The 21,175-nt window shown below is 44.7% G+C and overlaps 1 protein-coding gene across 1 annotated transcript; it reads left to right on the top strand.

Moving 5' to 3' along the window:
* The first annotated feature begins 1,154 nt into the window (after positions 1–1,154).
* Positions 1,155–19,400, top strand: eepd1 (endonuclease/exonuclease/phosphatase family domain containing 1). The gene is made up of 7 exons (XM_027177949.2): positions 1,155–1,964; positions 11,006–11,057; positions 16,174–16,284; positions 17,392–17,526; positions 17,755–17,899; positions 18,299–18,493; positions 18,947–19,400. Exons 1-7 carry the CDS (start codon positions 1,351–1,353, stop codon positions 19,156–19,158), a joined length of 1,464 nt encoding a protein of 487 aa, XP_027033750.2. The 5' UTR covers positions 1,155–1,350; the 3' UTR covers positions 19,159–19,400.
* Positions 19,401–21,175: the final 1,775 nt, after the last annotated feature.

Below are 21,175 nucleotides of genomic sequence, written 5' to 3'. Positions count from 1 at the left end.
GTTGTGCTTCCCTGCTCTTCTGTGGTGTGTGTGAGTTATTTAAAAACGGCACAGTGAGTCATTGGAAAATGACTCTTCCTGAATAGTGTGTATTGTGTAAATTGATGTTGAAAGGATATCATCAGCGAAACTATTATTACACACACACACACACACACACACACACACACACACACACACACAGAGTGAGATGTGCTTTCTTTGTAAACCAGCTCACTGTAGTCATGACCACCAGTAGCAGGGAACGAATCGGTGAGCGACTGCCAACTGGAACACGATTCTAGCCAGTTCATCACTCTCACATCACTGCCTGGCATCTTTGTCTCCTGGGGTCCTCGTCAGTCCTCTGAGCTTTTCAGTGCACATTTAGATGGACACAAATCTTCTCAAGACTGATATACATTGTCAAGGCAAACACCTTTTTAGTCCGTGCTGCATAATTCATCCCCCTGATGTGCACACTCCGAGCAGGAGACCAGGACTTTCATATAAACAGTAAAAAATTCATCTCTTATCCAAATGGAATGATTGTGTATAACTTGTTAAGATCCTCCATCTGGGAATTTATTCTTCAGTATACTTCCTTGTCCTACACATCCCACGTGTCAGCTCTGGGGGAAAGAAATGGCGACTGAAGTGTCTCCTTGTTCCCTACAGACTCCACGATGGGTTGTATTTCTGTAATTGTGCTTCCTCTGATTCTTCCTCCTATTATTCATAGGACTATGATGTTACTCATCAAATGTCATCTGTCTTTTTAAAGTAAGGCATATTCACTGCTTCTCGTACAAAGGAAGTTGTTTCTGGTCACTACTTACAGCACTGTTTACATTCTGCAGAACAGCGAGAAAACATTAGAAACATCTACTCATTGTTTTTTCTTTACCATTCACAGCACTGGTGAACATTGAGAGCTCCAGCAAAGAACAGCATTGTCATTATAGTGGATGAGCTGGAAGCTTGAAGGAGGTAGGACTGAGGGATCAGGAGACAGGAGGAGTTTTGGGGAAGATAACAAACAAATAACACGTTTTGACCCGTTTTGCTTTCCACAATGCACCTCTACGTCACCAGGAGCCACTCCCCTATAGCGGCATGTGAGCCACGCCCCCTCATCCCGTCCAGCTTGTTTGGTTTAAGTGTATAAGCTCTTGTCCACCCGAGAACACACACACTGGCGCGCACACACACACTGCAGCAGAGATAGAAAGTGCTGGACAGAGAGAGAGAGAGAGAGAGAGAGAGAGAGAGAGAGAGAGAGAGAGAGAGAGATCACGCGACTTCACGCCAACGCGGCGTATGCGAGCTGTAACGTGGCTGTAGTGGGGCTCGCGGTGTCGGTCACGGGTCATGGGGGGAAACCTGGGGTGCCACCGCTCGCTGCCGGCGGACCCCGGGGACGTGCGGCAGCGCGGGCGCAAGTTCAGCGCGACCTGCAGCTTTGCGCACGTCTCCGCGCACAACCACGAGCGCCTGAACGTGAACGCGGCCAGCGAGGAGGAGCTAATGACCCTACCTGGGGTCACCCGGGCCGTCGCGCGCGCCATCGTGGATCACCGCGCGCGCATCGGCGGCTTCAGGAAAGTGGAGGACGTCGCCCTGGTGAGCGGCATCGGTGCCGCCAAGCTGCAGCTCATCAAGCCGGAAATATGCGTGTCGAGCCGTAGGCACAACAACAACGACCCGCGCAATGAGCGCGAGCAGGACCACCGTGTCTCCGTGGCGCGCTCGTGGACCCCGTCCTCCCAGCCCAACTCCCCAACCGGCTGCAGCGAGCTGCGTCTCCCCCCCGGAGGACCAGCGTACATGGCGTCCGAGCGGCCCGAAGTGCACCCTCCGCCGTGCGCGCGTCACGGAAAGCCGGTGGTGCGCGTGGCCACGTGGGACCTGCAGCGCTGCTCCAGCGATAAAGCCAACAACCCCGGGGTCAAAGAGGTCGTGTGCAGGACCCTGCTGGAGCGCGAGTGAGTGAAACGCTCTAACATCTACATCACACATGCAGCCTCCAAACAGTGCACTACATGAAGTCATTTGGAGCAACGTGTTTTTCTACACTGCGCACACAGCACTATTACCACCACACATTATTTACCACCTCTGTAGTCACGTGTACGCGTTATACATCTAACGCCGGGGGAAAAAAGCTTCCATTCTGTTTAGTTTCTATTTAGTTTCTATTTATGGAAATCTCACTGATCCGTGTGACGTCCTTCATACTTTCTGAATTGCTCAGAATATATTTGGAGCTAAATTCTCAGTCCCTATTGAATATATGGTTTACTACATCATATATAGTTTACTACATAGGGCCAATTACGCGCACTACATAGGGCCAATTACGCGCACTACATAGGGCCAATTACGCGATCTGTATTAAGTACAACAGCTAAAGTAGAACTGCTCCTCTCTAATAGTATATTGTGCCTAAATAGTGTACAAAGTACTCACGTGTCATCACCCCAGACGCACCACTTTCACAGGCTTTCACGTGCACGCGTGTCATTAATGCGGAGGACTTTTGGTTGTCAGATGTCTTGTAGAGACTCGTTTAAAGCGCCTCGTTATAAGCTGCGACTTTAAAACGTTGTCACGAGTGTGTTGCATGTTCAGTTTTTTTCTTTGTGGCTGACTTGATGAAACAGTGCGTTAGCAGAATAAGACTTTACTGAAAGCATCACATAGCAGTTAAGGAGAGAGAGAGAGAGAGAGAGAGAGAGAGAGAGACAGACAGACAGACAGAGATTTAGAGAGGAGAGAGATGGAGAGAGGAGAAATAGAGAGGACAGAGAGATGGAGAGAGTAGAGAGAGGAGAAATAGAGAGGACAGAGAGATGGAGAGAGTAGAGAGAGGAGAAATAGACAGGATGTGGAGAGAGAGAGAGAGAGAGAGAGAGAGAGGAAAAATAGAGGACAGAGAGAGATGCTCGTTCTTAACGGCTCTCTCTGCTGTGATGCTTTTTGGGAAACCAGACGAGGGTTCAGTCTGAAGTTCATGTTGTCCTTCAGCTGTTTATAACACGCAAATAAACTCATCCGCTTCAAACAGGAAGAGCACCAGGCGCTGATCCAGGTGTCGTTTATAACGATCGTCTTGTGTTTCATGCGCTTCGTCTTGATTTCATTGCTCATTTACTCTTTGCAGTGATTCACCAGTCATTTACCAGTGTGTGTTGTGTAAGAGTGTGTAGGAGAGTGTGTGGTGTAGGAGAGTGTGTGGTGTAGGAGAGTGTGTGGTGTAGGAGAGTGTGTGGTGTAGGAGAGTGTGTGGTGTAGGAGAGTGTGTGGTGTAGGAGAGTGTGTGGTGTAGGAGAGTGTGTGGTGTAGGAGTGTGTGTGGTGTAGGAGAGTGTGTGGTGTAGGAGAGTGTGTGGTGTAGGAGAGTGTGTGGTGTAGGAGAGTGTGTGGTGTAGGAGAGTGTGTGGTGTAGGAGTGTGTGTGGTGTAGGAGTGTGTGTGGTGTAGGAGTGTGTGTGGTGTAGGAGTGTGTGTGGTGTAGGAGAGTGTGTGGTGTAGGAGTGTGTGTGGTGTAGGAGTGTGTGTGGTGTAGGAGTGTGTGTGGTGTAGGAGTGTGTGTGGTGTAGGAGTGTGTGTGGTGTAGGAGTGTGTGTGGTGTAGGAGTGTGTGTGGTGTAGGAGTGTGTGTGGTGTAGGAGTGTGTGTGGTGTAGGAGTGTGTGTGGTGTAGGAGTGTGTGTGGTGTAGGAGTGTGTGTGGTGTAGGAGTGTGTGTGGTGTAGGAGTGTGTGTCTCTACAGAACTAAAGGTTGCCTGGTTAGTATTACAGTGACGGAGGTTCCCCTGTGTTTATATGAAGCATGTCGACTCCCTCTGCTCGATCTGTGGCACTGGTGCTGATTAAAACCAGTAAGGTATAAAAATGAATGCTGCTGGCTCTCTAACTGAGGCTTTCCTTCTATCTGAGACAGGATGTTGTGTAGAAACCATAGCAACACAACAGTGTGATATAACTGCACTGAAGGTGTTTAGTGAGACTTGGGATTTTGCAAACGAACGAAAAAGTGTCACGTTTGACGGAAGGAGTCTCCAGTGTCAGCGCTTTGTACCAGTCGCTTACTCTCACTTTTTTTTATTGAATTTGTTTGTAAAATGACGTCCCTGCAAAGTTTTTCCAGTTTTTTTTTGTCCCACAACATTACATGAAACTAGAAAGAGAGAGAGAAAAAAAAAGAAATAAGGAATAATAATTTAAGGAATAAATGCAAAATCTAATCACTGACACGTTGCTGTGGTGTAGAAGGGATTAAATACATCAGGACGTGCGTTTTGGAAAATAATCCGGATACTGAGGTGGTTTATACCTCAGTAATCTCCTGCTGAAAATTATTGGCACCCCTGCGTTTAACAATTCTACAATACAGAGTGAGGAATCCCAGTACTGAATCTCCTGAGGTTCTCTCATGTCTTCTCTCCTCTGCAGCTCAGTCCTCGGCTCCTCGGTGTGTGTGAGGTCAGGAACCTGGGACGGTCCTGTTGACACTAGACTCGCTGAACCATAAGTCGGACACGATGTGATGTTATTTGTTGTTTTGTCCGTTTCAGGTTCTCCTAAGATTTAGTTGACGAATGTGAGACCAAGGGCAGGTTTGTTATGACCTGTAGTAACTTCAATCTCCAGGCCATTTATTACGAGGAACACTGCATTCCCTTAATCTCCTTGATGCTTGTAGGCCAAAGGGAAACCGTGTAACTAACAGTATGTTATGAGGTTACACGAGTTCACCGCTTAGAAAGCACTAGAGACACTTGGTCAGAAATGTCCTACAGTAACCCTGCATACACACACACATTTGCGCACACCCTGAAAGATAAACAGCCTGAATCATTTCCATAATGCTGTTAGCTGTGACTCTGTTTGCCCACATGACTCTGTGTATCTGTCCACAACATATCAGACGGTCGGACGGAAACAGAGACCGAATCTTCCTCTTAGCTCCACTGCGCATGTCTTGTTAACAGGTCGATGATATTTGTGCTAAATCGGGTGTCTTAGAAAACAGCATTGCTGACGTTTCGGTTCGGATCGGTGACGTCTGTCTGTACCAGCGAATCCTATGTCGTTTCTATAGCAACAGCATATAAAAAAAAAACTCAAAACGGCTTTATTGTATGTTTAAAGATTCCCAGCGTATGCTGTTGTTTGCTGTTTTTGTTTATGTAGCATGCATGGAAGGAGTCTCCAGTGCGAGTGCCTTGTAACAATCGGAAGTAAAGCTCTAACTTCCCGTTCATCGGTCATGTGACAAGCTACTATATTTATTTTTCTTTCTTTATCGATTGATTATTAACAGACGGTAAATAAAAAAGAGGCTAGTGTAGGTTCGCTTAATTACAGCTGCTGGAGTGTTCACAATAACAGGAAGTGACTCGTGTCTTGTGCATTATACTGTACAACATTCGCTGTATCTATAAACGGATAAAAAGCACAATTTTTCTTCTTTGTTGTACTACAAGAGTGATAGAAGGCATCAGGATGTGATGTTAGAAAACCAAACAGGCTCCGGCGAGGCCTCATAACACTGTTGGGTGGTTTTCAATAGTGTTTTCTACCTTTTATAGTGCGTGTGTGTCTGTGTGTGTGTGTGTGTGTGTGTGTATAATTGTGCTTATGTTATGACGTCACTCTTTATGAGTCAACATTAGCACTACTAAAGGTTCTTAAAAATCTAAAGAAGTATCTCAGAGATGCGAGAATCTTGGAGCATTAGAGAAGCTTCACTCCAGCTGCTAACCCGATGTGTCTGTCTGACAGATGCTCAGGCGACGGATCAGAAGAAGGAAGCTAGCGGGTTCTGCTGCACTTTCTCTTTTCGAGAACATGCGCTAAATGTTTTGGTCACTCACAAAGACTCTGAACTGCTGAACTCCGAGAACCTTTTACTCAAATAGATGCAAAAGGAAGGGAAATGTGCTGAGCGATTTTCAAAACATGTCTGTGCAGCCAAGTGGTTTTGAAGTCTTGGGGTGGGGGGGTGGGGGGGCATTTTTTTTCGAAGAAACATAATTTGATAAAACACACGCTTGCAAGTCACTACTTCTTAATTTCAGTCTCGACTGCTTACTGAAACTTCTGCTGAAATAAGGAAGACTAGAGGTAACCTGAGGTCAGTCTGATTGTATCGCATAGACTAGGTGTGTGTGTGTGTGTGTGTGTGTGTGTGTGTGTGTGTGGACCTCTCAAACATCTTTCTGTAGTCTGATTAAATCAGCCTAATCCACCCCATGATAAAATCTGTGTGATTGTGTGATTGTGTGTGTGTGTGGATTTATTATTCATTTTTAAGGCAACAGCACAGAAAAGAAGACAAATCAGTAAATAATTCAAAAGGTTTAAGTCCAAAATCATTCATTCACTCTCCTCTAACTCCGTTTACCAGCTCGCTAGCGTTTAGAAAGCGACTTCTCGGACATTTTCATTCAGTGTAAACAAATGAGTGACTTTCTCTCTGTGAGTCCGATCTAAAATGGCTCAGGAATCTGTCGTTCTTTCAGTGTGAGACGTGTGTCTTTGACTCTGTGGATCGTCTTACACTGAATTTCCGTGCTGAAGCTAAATCTGAGCTGCTTTTTAAACGAACAAACACTTGGATCATCTCACAGAGCAGGAATGAGTTTCATATCAACGTTTACTCCGAAGATACAAACATTTGTGTGGGGGGAAAAACTCATGTTTCTGTTTTTTTTTTTTTTTTTTTGGATGAATATATCATTCTTAGTGTTGTAGATAAAAACAGAAATAGTGATCACACTATAAATCGTTAAAGTTCTGAGAGTCTACTTTCATATGAGCTTCATATTAACACCACTGTGGAGTGAGACGTGAGGAAGACGTTCAATATTCGATATGGACACGGGGTTAAAGTCCATTTTAGGGCCTCTGGGGGGGGAAAAGAGTCTCGCTGTAAAAATATGATTCCTTTTCCTTGTGATTAGTCATATGCTCTGTTCGACCAGCTGCCAGCATGTGATATTCGGTAAGCATTAGGAATAAATGTGTTTCAGAACATTCAGAAATGTTTCGATAAACAGAACACATTTGAGAGAAATGAAGTGAAATCCATCCATCCATCCAGTCTTGGTTGAGTAGTTTATAAACAGACAGTGTTAGAAAACCAGAGAAAAATGAGAAGAAATGAACACACATGGACCCAGAGAGAACATGTGAAACTTTATTTAGACATGAACCTGATCTCAGGAACCTGAATTTCAGGAGTTCTACTGTAATGCTCCAGAGAAGAAATGATGTGACCAGAAGATTAAACTCCAGTCTTGGGGACCTCCTGCATGCCCATGATGATGAAGCACTCTTATCGAGGATCTCCGAATCGATCATGTGTTCGGGTGTGAATATCCAAGCCGAGTGTGAAAACCCTCCTGATTAATGATGTTAATACGGCGTGTTGGTGTGCACGTGTGCCGGACTTCAGATAAAAGAACCAGGACCTCATTATTTTGTTATTATTTATGTAGCACCTTTAACAAGGGATTTCTAATTAGGTCCCTAATGAGAGAGAAACCTTGAGGGACTCGAAAGGAAAGCTGCCCTCATCTGGGCGACACCAGGTAGAGTGATTACGAGTCATTACTCTTTCATTATTGTACAATATGATAAAGCAACATCACCCGAGCAGTTGCTCTGTTCTACTGAATATCAGCATATGGGCTGTGACTTGGCTGTAGACCCGTGGTCACTGGTCATGGTAGGAAATCACAGGAAGCCACATGTAAGCACAGGAAATCACAAGAAATCATAGGTGGTGAAAAGAAACCTAAACTAATCACATGAAATCACATGAGGAGATCACAGGTCATCACAGACAGCGTCAGGAGATCGCAGGTCATCACAGACAGCGTCAGGAGATCGCAGGTCATCACAGACAGCGTCAGGAGATCGCAGGTCATCACAGACAGCGTCAGGAGATCGCAGGTCATCACAGACAGCGTCAGGAGATCGCAGGTCATCACAGACAGCGTCAGGAGATCGCAGGTCATCACAGACAGCGTCAGGAGATCGCAGGTCATCACAGACAGCGTCAGGAGATCGCAGGTCATCGGAGACAGCGTCAGGAGATCACAGGTCATCACATGTAGTCACATGTGATCACAGGAGATCAGATGGTCACAGGTGATCACATTTAATGACAAAGTCACAGCTGATCACAGGTAATCACTGCTGATATTCAGTACAACGTTGTGAAGGCGAGTGTGATATCGACAGATATTAGTATTGAGTAACACACATTATACTAATTAAAGTAACACACATTGTGGCCAACAATGTATTTATTTTCAGCACAATTAGTTCCCAAAGAAAGCCACAGGTGTATAGAGCTATTAGAACATGACGTGTTCGGTCACCGTGGCGCTGAAATGATGCTCAGTATGTTGAGGTCTCTGCTCTACAGTATCCAGGTGAGACTATTCACTCACGCAAGAGGGACACTCGGGAATACAGCGATCTTTAAGCTCTGTTTATCCAGTCAGCGCTCAGAGTCCCAGTGTTGGAGATGGGAAACAGTCTCTCATGGACTACCAGCACTGTCGTCCTGGGCAACAAGCCCTGCCTCCAGCCTCAAGCCCTTCTAACACTTACACTTTTCCTGGATTTCTGTCTGTTTGAGAATCTTTTAACGATAATAAAATGTGCATCAAATATTGGTGGTGATCTGTTTTATTCTGCTTTATTATTCAGCATGGTTTATTTCTATATTGTTCTAAACATCTAGTCTATTCTATTTTGGTCTGTTTTAGTTCCCACTTGTTTCCATTCCGTTCCATTCTGTCATAGTTTATTTATTCTGTTTGGTTGTGTTCAGTTCTATTCCATTTCTATGCTATTCTCTGTTCTATTTCAATTTACTTCTGTTTATTTCTGTAGTGTTTTGTTTCTGACACACACGCGCGCACACACTTTTTAATTGTGACACCGAGCTTCCTGTTTTCTCTAGAAACAGGATCTGGATGTAATCGGTAACAAGTCTGAGGAAATAGAAGTGATGATGCAGTTTTCCCCTCGCTTTCTGAACACAACACTGTTTCCTAAGAGACCGTCTGTGTGGCGGTGCTGGTGACTCGATTCTCTGAGTCGCGTACCTCACATTCCCCACATGCCAGACTTTCTCACTTCTCCTTTTTTTTTGGGAAATCTCGTCATGAATTAAAGAAGATGCTGATGTATCTCTTTTCCTTGTCTGTGAACTATATTAACCCCATCCTTTCATGCTCTCTCTCTCTCTCTCTCTGTCTTCAGCATGGATGCAGTCAGTGCTTAGTCACGTGAATAAGGTTATCCAGGCTCGCAGACATAATGTCATACTGTGACTCTGAGGTGTCTGTTGCTGCTAAACTACTAATTAATGTCTGTTTTCTCATCTCTTGCGCTTGAGTATCATTACTTTAATCAAAAAGCAATATGTAATATTAAACTAGCTTACATTTTTCATGCTAAAGGGATATTTGTATATTAAGCTCCAAAAACAGAGCAGATGTTTGCTAAGTTTGTTACCCTTCACTTGCTGAATAACTTTTACTTGCTACTTTGTTTTCCTCTTGCTAGTGTTTTGTTTGCTAGTTAGTTTTCACATGCTAGTTTTCCACTTGCTAGTGTTTTGTTTGCTAGTTAGTTTTTACATGCTAGTTTTTCTTCTTGCTAGTGTTTTGTTTGCTAGTTTGTTTTCCTCTTGCTAGTGTTTTGTTTGCTAGTTAGTTTTCACATGCTAGTTTGTTTTTAAATGCTAGTTCATTGTTACATACTGATTTCTTTTTCTCTTGCTAGATAAGCAGCATTTGCACGTGCTAGTTTTTTGTTAGTGCTAGTTAGTGCTTGCTTGCTTGCTAGTTTGTATTTCACTTGCATGTTCGTGTTCCAATGCTAGTTAATTTAGTTTCAATCAAACAAGCTGCTCAAATCTAAATCATTGCTTCTTCACCAAACCCTCCGTCCTGTTACCCTTTAAAAGCTCTCGGCGAGAACTGGTGCTGCACCATGACCTGCGTGTGACTGCAGACACGAGCTGCTGAAGTGGGGGGAAAAAATCATTAGATCACGAATGACTCCAAATCAGAAAGAAGGAACTTCGTGTGTGAGACTTTCACTTCAGCCTCGTGCCTTTTTTTCTTTAGTTCATTGTCGCTATGTTACTGAAGGTTTCCATGCTGTCAGACTGTCTCATTGTGCCTCGATCAAAACAAGACTCCAGCATGTCTAGAAAATCTGATATACAATATATATCATACTGTATACTTTAAATGATACGGGAGGATGTTGAGGCGAGAGCAAGTAACTGTTCCAACCCTGAACTTAATACTTTTCCCAAAAGACTAAAAAAAAAACAACTAAATACCTCTTTTAACCACGATTGTTCTCACTCATCTTTAACAGCTGTAAACAGATGATGTTTGTTGACCTGTTTCCTCACCAGTCGTCTCTTTTAAGATAATAAGACCATGTGAGAGATACGGAAAGATAAAATAAGATACGATGTACTTTTTTTTTTGTCCTGTCAGGGACGTTTTTTAGACTCGGCATACGTGTGGATGACAACATAAACCTGATAAGCAATAACTCGGGCAAAAAAAAAACAAACAACTTAATCAGGTCAGACATACAGAATGTACAGAGTCTCTGAATAATAACTATTCTGCTCTAGAACATTAATCACCAGTCATAGTCACACTGTGGTGTAGGAGATGGTAAGAGAGATAATACGGAGATAAATCCTGACTTTCTTTAGCTGATTTCTGTGAGATGATGTGCGATGATGATGATGATGTCAACATCAGTGAGATGGACTTTGCTCCCTTTAAGACTGAGCACTGAGGAACAACTTCGAAAATCTTCATGATTATAATTATTGACTCTGTGCTACTCTGTTTTTGTGCAATTGACCAACAGATTATTTTTCACTGACGAGATGAAATAGTCATATGGCTTTAATGTCTTCTTTCTTTCTCTCTCTCTCTCTCTCTTTCTCTTTCTCTCTTCCTCTATAGCATCAAGTTGTTAGCAGTTCAAGACCTGACTGATCAGCATGCACTCTATAAGGTATCGCTTCGTATTACAAGCACTTCTCTGTCTTATGTCTTTAACCTCCACCCACAGCTTATAAAGGAGCTGTGAGCGTCATGCACATAATAATCATTTAAAGGGATCATTTAAAGGGATACTCCTGGCTTCTTCCCCTTCATCTGTAACATCAGGACCCTGTGTTTAGAAACGAACATACCATAGGCTTCATAGGCATCATCAATAAATGTTTTAAATGTAGGAATATTAGTATCTGGATCTGGATTTAAACCTTAAACTGCATACAGAGTTAACACCAGAAGACCAAAAAAATTTGTCCTGTTTACTGTGTTGGAAAACTACAAAGTTCTGACATTGGAGACTTCTTCCCAAAATTATAAAATAAATGAACGGATAAAAAACGTCATCTTTTTTTTTTAAGGAATTCCTCCATACATGTGAATGAGCTGTTACTATAGCAACCATGACACATTAATATAAAGATGTGACGTGCATCAGGAGATGCTGTCACCGCTGCTGACCAATCAGAATCGAGAGTTCAGCATCACTGTGATTCTAATCACCGAGTCAGATCTATGTCTATGGTGAGGGGGTTTCTGTGTCACTGTTCAGTCTGTCTGTCTTTCCCTCTCTCTCTCTCTCTCTCTCTCTCTCTCTCTCTCTCCGGTCCAAGAGAAGTGTGGCTTGTTGCTATTTTTGAGGTGATATTTGTGTGTGAGCTGGTCATCTATAAATATCTCAGCAGCTTCTCTCTCTTTTCTCTGTGTGTGTGTTACTTGAGTGTGAAAAACATTTTAATCCTTTCAATCAGTGAGTCGTCATGACGTGGATGGGGCGGAGTCATTTGGATTAGGCCACACCCATTGTGATAGATATTTAGCACAGACTAAGAAGAACATAATAAATCGTGTGTGTGTGTGTGTGTGGATGTGGGTGGTGAAGATTTAACATTAAGAACAACAGCACACAGTCCTGGACAGACAGGTGCATTGTGGGAGATAAATGCAGAGTTATGGGTTAGATAAGAGCCATAAAGTTTAGAAAGGGCAATTAATAATGATCTTTCACTGCTAATGGTGTGTGTGTGTGTGCATGCATGCATGTGTGTGTTATTTTGTATGTGACGTGTGCGCGGCTGTGTGTGTGTGTGTGTGTGTGTGTGTGTGTGTGGCCTGTTCAGTCTGCTGTCTGCATGAAGCCTGCATGGTGCTAAATTAGGTCAGCAGAGGTGTGTGTGTGTGTGTGTGTGTGAGAGAGAGAGAGAGAGAGAGGCCTTCTCCTAATGGACATGTCCCAAATCTCTCCATCCTCCCTTTATTCATGTTCTTTCTCACTTCCCTTTCAAGTTCCCTTGTATAATTCATTCGGTCACATCTGTGCACTCGTTCCACTCCTTTCTCTCTCTCTCTCTCTCTCTCTCTCTCTCTCTCTCTCACTGCCCCATATTTCTCCTTCTGTCCCTCTTTGTCCTTGTCCTTCTTTCTACCCCTCATCCTTTTTCTCTCTGCTCTCTCTTGCTCATTATCCCTCTTGACTATGTTTACTCGTCTTTCCTCATTCCCTATTCTGTCTATTTGATTGTTGGTCTTTCTCTGTTGTTTCCCCTGTTCTCTCTCTCTCTCTCTCTCTCTCTCTCTCTGTCGTTCTTTTTTCAAGCTCTTTACTTCTCTCCTCTTTTTTACTTTCTCTCTTCTTGTCTCCTGTCTCTCACCCAGTCTTTCTGTCCATCTCCATCCCATTGTCACTATGAGTCTCTTTCTTCCTACTTGTACCTTTTTCCTACTTTTTCACTTCCAGTTTCTTCCTTTTATCCTTCTTTCTGTCCACCTTTTTCACCATTGCTGGTCTTTTTCTTCTCTCCCAAACTTCCCTATTATTTGTCATTCTGTAATTGTACTCTGCTGTTCTTTACTTTTGTTTCACTCTCTTTCTCTTTCTCGCCGTCTCTCCTCAAAGTTCACCTTCTCATCCTGTTTTTTCTCTTTCTAGTCTTCACCATTCTTCTCTCTGCACTCCTGTCTCCCTCTTTTATCTTCCTCATTTTATTTTTTCTTTCCCAGACTTTTCACCCCTCCTTCCACATTCCTGATTTTTCTGTCTTGCTCTCCTTTCTCTTTTTCCCTACTGCACTGCAGTCTGACTGAGTCACGTGTGTGTGTGTGTGTGAGTGTGTGTGATTTCACGCTGCATGCTTTCTCGTTGTCCTTCAGTTCTGCAGCAGTGAGAGAGCTGTACAGTTTGTCCTTATGTCATATTTCATTTGGTGCTCACAGTAAAGGAGGCGTGGCCTCTGTTGCTGGAGGTGTGGAATCTGTGATACACAATCTCAATAAAGGAGGCGTGGCCTCTATAACCATCAGGCTTTGTAAAGTAGGTGTGGCCTCAGTATCCCTTGGTCTCAATGAAGGAGGAGTGGCCTCTGTAACTTGGTCTTAATGAAAGAGGTGTGGTCTCTGTCATTTGGTCTCTATGATTGAGGCATGGCCTCTGTGACTGTCAGTAATTGTGAAGGAGGCGTGGCCTCAGTATCACTTAGTCTCAATGGAGGAAGCTTGGCCTCTGCCACTTAGTCTTATTGAAGGAGGCGTGGCATCTGTGTCACTTAGTCTAAATGAAGGAGGCGTGGCCTCTGTGTCACTTAGTCTTAATGAAGGAGGCGTGGCATCTGTGTCACTTAGTCTTAATGAAGGAGGCATGGCTTCTGTGTCACTTAGTCTTAATGAAGGAGGCATGGCTTCTGTGTCACTTAGTCTTAATGAAGGAGGCATGGCTTCTGTGTCACTTAGTCTTAATGAAGGAGGCATGGCTTCTGTGTCACTTAGTCTTAATGAAGGAGGCGTGGCATCTGTGTCACTTAGTCTTAATGAAGGAGGCGTGGCATCTGTGTCACTTAGTCTTAATGAAGGAGGCGTGGTTTCTGTGTTACACAGTCAGTGAAAAAGACACTTAAAGACATTTGACTCTTGAGGGGAAAAAATTTATGAAGAAAATGTTTCATTGCTCATGATTAGAGACGCTGAGTAGGTGGGATGGTGAAATGAGTTTGTATTCTCTTTCCTTTATAATTTACTGAGTCATGGGTTTACATACACACAATAACACACAGTGTAAGCTCTGTGATGGTCTGTGACAGGAACCGGTGTAGAACAGGAAGAAAAACCTGCACAGAGTAAACACTCACTTCACTGAAAAGGAAAAGCACGATGTTGACTGTGCAAACTGCAGAAGACTGAGTTCAGTATAATCCTGGCTGTGTTGACATCAGGGAAAACGAGTGACTTCACAACCCACACGCAGACACAGCATCAGGATTCGAGGGGGGGCTCGTGTTGAATATGCATTGTGCTTTTTATCTGTTTCTACTTCTTTATTGCTGAGCACTGGGCAAGAAGGAGATTGTTTGTTATTATAAAGTGCTTCATGGCGGTCAGACACACTTGTTTTCCTCCGTAAGCGTGTGAGAAATCTGCCGTCTGTCTGCCTCCACCTGCGCGTTGGCTCCCTCTGCGAGCAAACGTTTGTTTGCCAAAACACACCCTGCCAAAGCTCCTTCCCTCTGTCATCACAGATATATTCACTTACAGCAACTCGAGCTGCAGATATCTGGGCAGCGATCCATAACTTTTAGCATTTGCACATTTCCAGATCTCCAGGCTTCGAGTTTCAAAGAAACTTTTTCTTTTAGGTTGTTGTCGATTTCTGTTTCTTCACGACTGGGAATTACTGGGATTGAAGAGCACGACTGGGAATTACTGGGATTGAAGAGCACGACTGGGAGTGACTGGGATCGAAGAGCACGACTGGGAGTGACTGGGATCGAAGAGCACGACTGGGAGTGACTGGGATCGAAGAGCACGACTGGGAGTGACTGGGATCGAAGAGCACGACTGGGAGTGACTGGGATCGAAGAGCACGACTGGGAGTGACTGGGATCGAAGAGCACGACTGGGAGTGACTGGGATCGAAGAGCACGACTGGGAGTGACTGGGATCGAAGAGCACGACTGGGAGTGACTGGGATTGAAGAGCACGACTGGGATCGAAGAGCACGACTGGGAGTGACTGGGATTGAAGAGCACGACTGGGAGTGACTGGGATCGAAGAGCACGACTGGGAGTGACTGGGATTGAAGAGCACGACTGGGATTGAAAAGCACGACTGGGATTGAAGAGCGTGACTGGGATCGAAGAGCACGACTGGGAGTAAAGAGCAATGCTTTCAGTGCAGCAGCTCCGTCCTGAATCACTGTTCTGCCTCCCTGTCATTAAACCCTGACCCCTTTACCCCGGAGATCAGCAGGCCGGTCTCCCCCCGAGTGGGAATCTCACTAATTATAGCAGCGATCTGGAGAGAGTTGATGGTAAATGTCAAGCAGACTGATCAGATTACATGCAGATAACTAATCAGCCTTGCTGTGTTGGAAGAGCTGCAGGTTTGGGTTGAGTATTTAAAGCAGATCTGATCCACATCTGTCCATCTGTCCTGAGACTATCGCTCAGGTGTCCGTGGTTACTGTGCATTTATATTATGGTTACGGTGACTGAGACACACATTCTCTTTTCTCTCTCTCTCTCTGGTTGAGACAGTTGAGTACAAAAGTGTGAGGTACAGATTTGCATTCAGCGGTGTGACTGTATGATCTGCGCAAAACGAACAAAACAGACACAAGTCGCGGTCGGAAATTCGTCGTCTTTCTGATTCTCTCGTGTCTAGGTAACATGTCGTCGTTTCTATAGTAACGGCGTAGGAAGGGACGTGTATTTTGGCGCTCGGTGGAATCTCAGTCTGATAATAAACGAACAAATCAATAAGTAAATAATAAAAAAAATAAACCCACACCGAACAGAAGGTCTCAGTGAGGACATTCAGACTGTTACCATATTAAAGCAAGGAGTCTCCAGTGTCAGTGGACGCAGCCGTACAGTTTCCCACCATGGGAAAGGCTTCAAGATGTCAGGCTTTGTACATTCTACTTGTTTTCCTTACTACCTGGAAAACATTTGTTTTTAATCAATTCAATTTCTCTCTCTCTCTCTCTCTCTCTCTCTCTCTCTCTCTCTCTCTCTCTCTCTCTCTCTCTCTCTCTCTCTCTCTCTGTGTGTATGTGTGTGTGTGTGTGTGTGTGTTTGTTTCAGTTTTGCTCAGAGCTCAATCAGCCAACTCTCTCCAGTGTGTGTAACTGGAATGGCTCTCGTGGTGTGTGGAAATGTGCTGCTTCTGGGAAACCCACTGGAGAGTCCTGTGAGGTAAGTACACACACACACAGTCTAACTCGTACACACACACATACATAGTCTAACTCACACACACACACACACACACTCTACCTCATACACACACACACACACACACTCTACCTCATACACACACACTCTACCTCATATACAAACACACACACTAACTCATATACACACACACACTCTACCTCATACACACACACACACACTAACTCATATACACACACACACACACAGACTCTAACTCATACACACACACACACTAACTCATACACACACACTAACTCATATACACACACACGCACACACACTCTACCTCATACACACACACACACACACTAACCCATACACACACACACACTCTAACTCATATATACACACACACACACGCACACACACACACACACACACACTACCTCATACACACACACATGCGCACACACTCTAACTCATACACACATGCACACATACATGCACACATGCGCACACACACACTCTAACTCTCACACTCTAACCCATACACACACACACACACACACACACACTGTAACTCATACACACATGCACACACACACACACACACACACACACACCCTCTAACTCATACACACATGCACACACACACACACACGCACCCTCTAACTCATACACACACACACACATACACGCACATACACACACGCATACACACACACACACACACACACACACTAACTCATACACACACACACACGCATGCACACACACTAACTCGTATACACACACACACACACGCACTCTCTCTAACTCGTATACACACACATGCACATACACACACACTACACATATTGACACACTAAGACACGTACACACACAATACACATACACACACACTTTAACTCAAATATACACACTCTCTCTCTCTGACTCTTACACACACTCACTACATATAAGTATACACACACATACACACACTCTCTCTCTCTCTCTCTGACTCCTACACACACACTCACTACATATAAGTATATACACACTCTCTCTAACACACACACACAATTTAATTGCTACCAGCACAGTGTCTGGAGGTTTGTTTGCGTATCTGCTGTTCACTGTTTGTGTGGCGCTTTTTTTGTGCAGGGTTCAGAATATTCTGGTTTCCTCTGGGACTCCTCGGCCGGCATCCAGCTGAAAGAGGCCGTGGTTTTGGAAAGCGCTGCTGCTAACGGCAACGGGAGCGAAGTTCAGCCAAAAGCGTACCTTGGACACTTTTATGTAAGCAGCATAAATCTGTACAACTCAATTCTAACGACATTCTGTACAGCAACATTCTAAATCCTATCTTTTGTAAAGCATGATTAGAAACTTGTCTGTGTTTTTAAACTGTGTGTGTGTGTGGGGGGGGGGGTGTTTAAACATATACATTCAAATATTATTCCCTGTCCTCCTGACCCCCGTCTCTGACCTCCTGTGTCTGATCTGTGGCCTCGTCTCTGTAACCAGATCGGATCGTCCGAGCTCACCGTGGTCAACGTGCACCTCAAACCTCCGGCGGCGGCAGCGGCGAAGCAGCAGAATGGGCGGAGCCACAAATCTGACGAGATGAAGACCCATAAGCTGAGCCCTGGAGTGACAGAGGCTCTGAGAGGTTGGTTCTCGATGTCCCAGCATGCACTAGGTGTCTGATGTGTGACTTATTGGCAGCCTGTCAGTGGGTTCAGCTGCATGGCTGGATCTCTGGACACGGTTTGTGCTGATGATGAGCTAAACCGGAGCCCAGTGCAGCGTAAGCACACTGACAGGATTTCTCTTCACTTACCTAATGCTTTTCAGTCAGAACCTCGTTGTGCTTTCTGTTTATTATACACCACTTCGTAGTGTTTGACTTATCCTGGGCTCATTAACATATTTGATTATATATAAAAACATATAAAACTGAAGGCGAACCCTCTTAAAAATTGCAGACTGCCCCTTTAAATACTGTGTGCAGTGGAAGCGTGATGAGTGTGTGATGGCGGTGTGCTCAGCGTGTGAGTTCTCTCTGTAGGGGTGAAGAACGTGTTGGTTGTCGGGGGCTTTGGGCTTCCTCCAGACAACGCTCAGTTTGAGCCTCTGAAGAAGGAGAAGCTGAGCGCACTCGTGCCTTCCTCCATCAACACCAACATCAGCACCAAAGCGCCGCAGGGATCCAGATGTCTGGACAACATCTGGGCCAGCCGTAGCATCAAGAAGCTGTACACAGGTGTGTGTGCGTGAATGTGTGTGTATGTGTGAGTCTGAGTGAGTGTGTGTATTTATTTGGTTTTGTGTATATATTTGTGAGTGTGAGAGAGCGTGTGTGTGTGTGGGGAGAGAGAGAGAGCAAGAGCGCATGTGTGTGTGTGAGAGAGAGAGCGAGAGCGCGCGTGTGTGTGTGTGAGAGCGCATATTGTCAGGAGAGTGTGTGAATGTGCACTCATGTGTGTGTGTCACTAACAAATCACAGCCATCTGGACCACTTGAGTCGTGTGATTGAACATGAACTCACAATAATAGAGAACTTTTCAGTAATTAACAACCTAATTAAGGAATTTACTAAATTACTGGTTTCTATTAGAATAACAAACTGTATTTATTCAACTAGAGGAGTTATATTCTGTGTGTGTGTGTGTGTGTGTGTGTGTGTGTGTGTGTGTGTGTGTGTGTGTGTGTGTAGGTCATTGCTCAGTCCTGAGGGAAGGCCTAACCAACCCCTGGATCCCCGATAACTGGTCATGGGGCGGCGTGGCGTCAGAGCATTGCCCCATTGTGGCTGAGTTTTTTTCGGATTGCATAAAGGAGAAAACGACGAAGGAGCCGCTGCTCAACGGAGGCAGCAGTGTGGCCGTGGTGGAGAGGGATGACATCACACCCAAACATGAGCGGTGACTTTTGCCCTTTGTTCTGTGGAGACTGCCGTGGTGGTATGACATCACAGCAGAGAGACTGAAATGGACTGAAACTGCGTCTTTGCCAGCTGTTGTACAGTAGAAATCATTTTAAATTTAGAGAAGTAATCAGATATTAAGGGAGATGAGAGATATGTATTTATTCAATTTTTCACATTACACATGTGCTAAAAACTTTTTAATGAAGTATCTGGAATAAAGCAATACTGAGAATTTAACTGATCAAAGTAATATAACTTGTCTGTATTAGAGATAGAGTTGTTTGTGATATGATGCTCTTACTCTGAACCTGACAGCACAGAGGCCACGCCTCCTTCTCTCAGACTGACAGCACAGAGGCCACGCCTCCTTCTCAAAGACTGACAGCACAGACGCCACACCTCCTCTCAGACTGACAGCACAGAGGCCACACCTCCTCTCAGACTGACAGCACAGACGCCACACCTCCTTCTCTCAGACTGACAGCACAGACGCCACGCCTCCTTCTCTCAGACTGACAGCACAGAGGCCATGCCTCCTTGCACAGAGGCCACGCCTCCTTCTCTCAGACTGACAGCACAGAGGCCACGCCTCCTCCTCTCAGACTGACAGCACAGAGGCCACGCCTCCTTCTCTCAGACTGACAGCACAGAGGCCATGCCTCCTTGCACAGAGGCCACGCCTCCTTCTCTCAGACTGACAGCACAGAGGCCACGCCTCCTTCTCTCAGACTGACAGCACAGAGGCCACGCCTCCTTCTCTCAGACTGACAGCACAGAGGCCACGCCTCCTTCTCAAAGACTGACAGCACAGAGGCCACGCCTCCTTCTCAAAGACTGACAGCACAGAGGCCACGCCTCCTTCTCAAAGACTGACAGCACAGAGGCCACGCCTCCTTCTCTCAGACTGACAGCACAGAGGCCACGCCTCCTTCTCTCAGACTGACAGCACAGAGGCCACGCCTCCTTCTCTCAGACTGACAGCACAGAGGCCACGCCTCCTTCTCTCAGACTGACAGCACAGAGGCCACGCCTCCTTCTCTCAGACTGACAGCACAGAGGCCACGCCTCCTTCTCTCAGACTGACAGCACAGAGGCCATGCCTCCTTGCACAGAGGCCACGCCTCCTCCTCTCAGACTGACAGCACAGAGGCCACGCCTCCTTCTCTCAGACTGACAGCACAGAGGCCACGCCTTCTTCTCTCACTTCCTCGCACACTTCCACTAAGCACTGCTCAACATTTACAAGTTCAGAAACAAATTCAGCATAAATCACAATCAGTCACTTAAGATAAAGAGTTCTTTGTGTTTTCACAGTCATTATTAACTAGTGCCTTCATGAGGTTTTACATTTAAAACATGACACATCAAATCACAGGATTTAGTTCAGGTCACTAAGCTGATGATGTGAATAATCCGAGCATGTGAAGCGCCAGAGCTAAATGTGTTCTATAAAATTGTGTAAAAAAAATAATATTGTGAAAGCAGAATCATGGTGATCATCATCTAGAGCTTGGTCACTTACTGTATGGACTGGTCTCTTTTTCCACACGATGGATGGATGGATGGATGGATGATAGTTTTTCAAATAATGGATTTGCCATATGATGAGCCATAATTGATGATTTTTAGATTTTAAAATGTAGGGATTTTTTTAACTAGATACCTATAAACCCTGCCCTTTATCCTGAACACTGGACACCTGGACTTGTTTTGATGGTTGGGCTTTATGATGCTATTCGATTCTCTATGAGGTTTTATGATGTTGTTTGTTAGGTCTGATCTCCTACAAACCCTGAGGCTTTTATATTGCACTTATATTAACATCAGTACCACTGTAATTGTACACTGATGGACTAATTATGCTATTTCTCCCTTAAGGGTTTCACATCATTGGGTGAATCCTAATGCAATAACAGCTTTTGATTTTTTTTTGAATTACTCGTCACTCATTTTGCAAATCACATATATTATATATTGATGTTTTGATTTATAGACTCCGACGTTACGGGATAGTTT

The sequence above is a fragment of the Tachysurus fulvidraco genome, chromosome 7 (assembly GCF_022655615.1).
Source record: "Tachysurus fulvidraco isolate hzauxx_2018 chromosome 7, HZAU_PFXX_2.0, whole genome shotgun sequence".
Lineage (NCBI taxonomy): Eukaryota > Metazoa > Chordata > Actinopteri > Siluriformes > Bagridae > Tachysurus > Tachysurus fulvidraco.
This window is presented reverse-complemented; position numbering and strand designations above follow the sequence as displayed.

Bases quoted from the DNA above. Each gene is read 5' to 3' on its own strand.
- eepd1 (XM_027177949.2), top strand. From the start codon at position 1,351: ATGGGGGGAAACCTGGGGTGCCACCGCTCGCTGCCGGCGGACCCCGGG. The intron at 17,900-18,298 runs GTTGGTTCTCGA...TTCTCTCTGTAG, and splicing joins AGTGACAGAGGCTCTGAGAG to GGGTGAAGAACGTGTTGGTT. The intron at 18,494-18,946 runs GTGTGTGTGCGT...GTGTGTGTGTAG, and splicing joins CATCAAGAAGCTGTACACAG to GTCATTGCTCAGTCCTGAGG.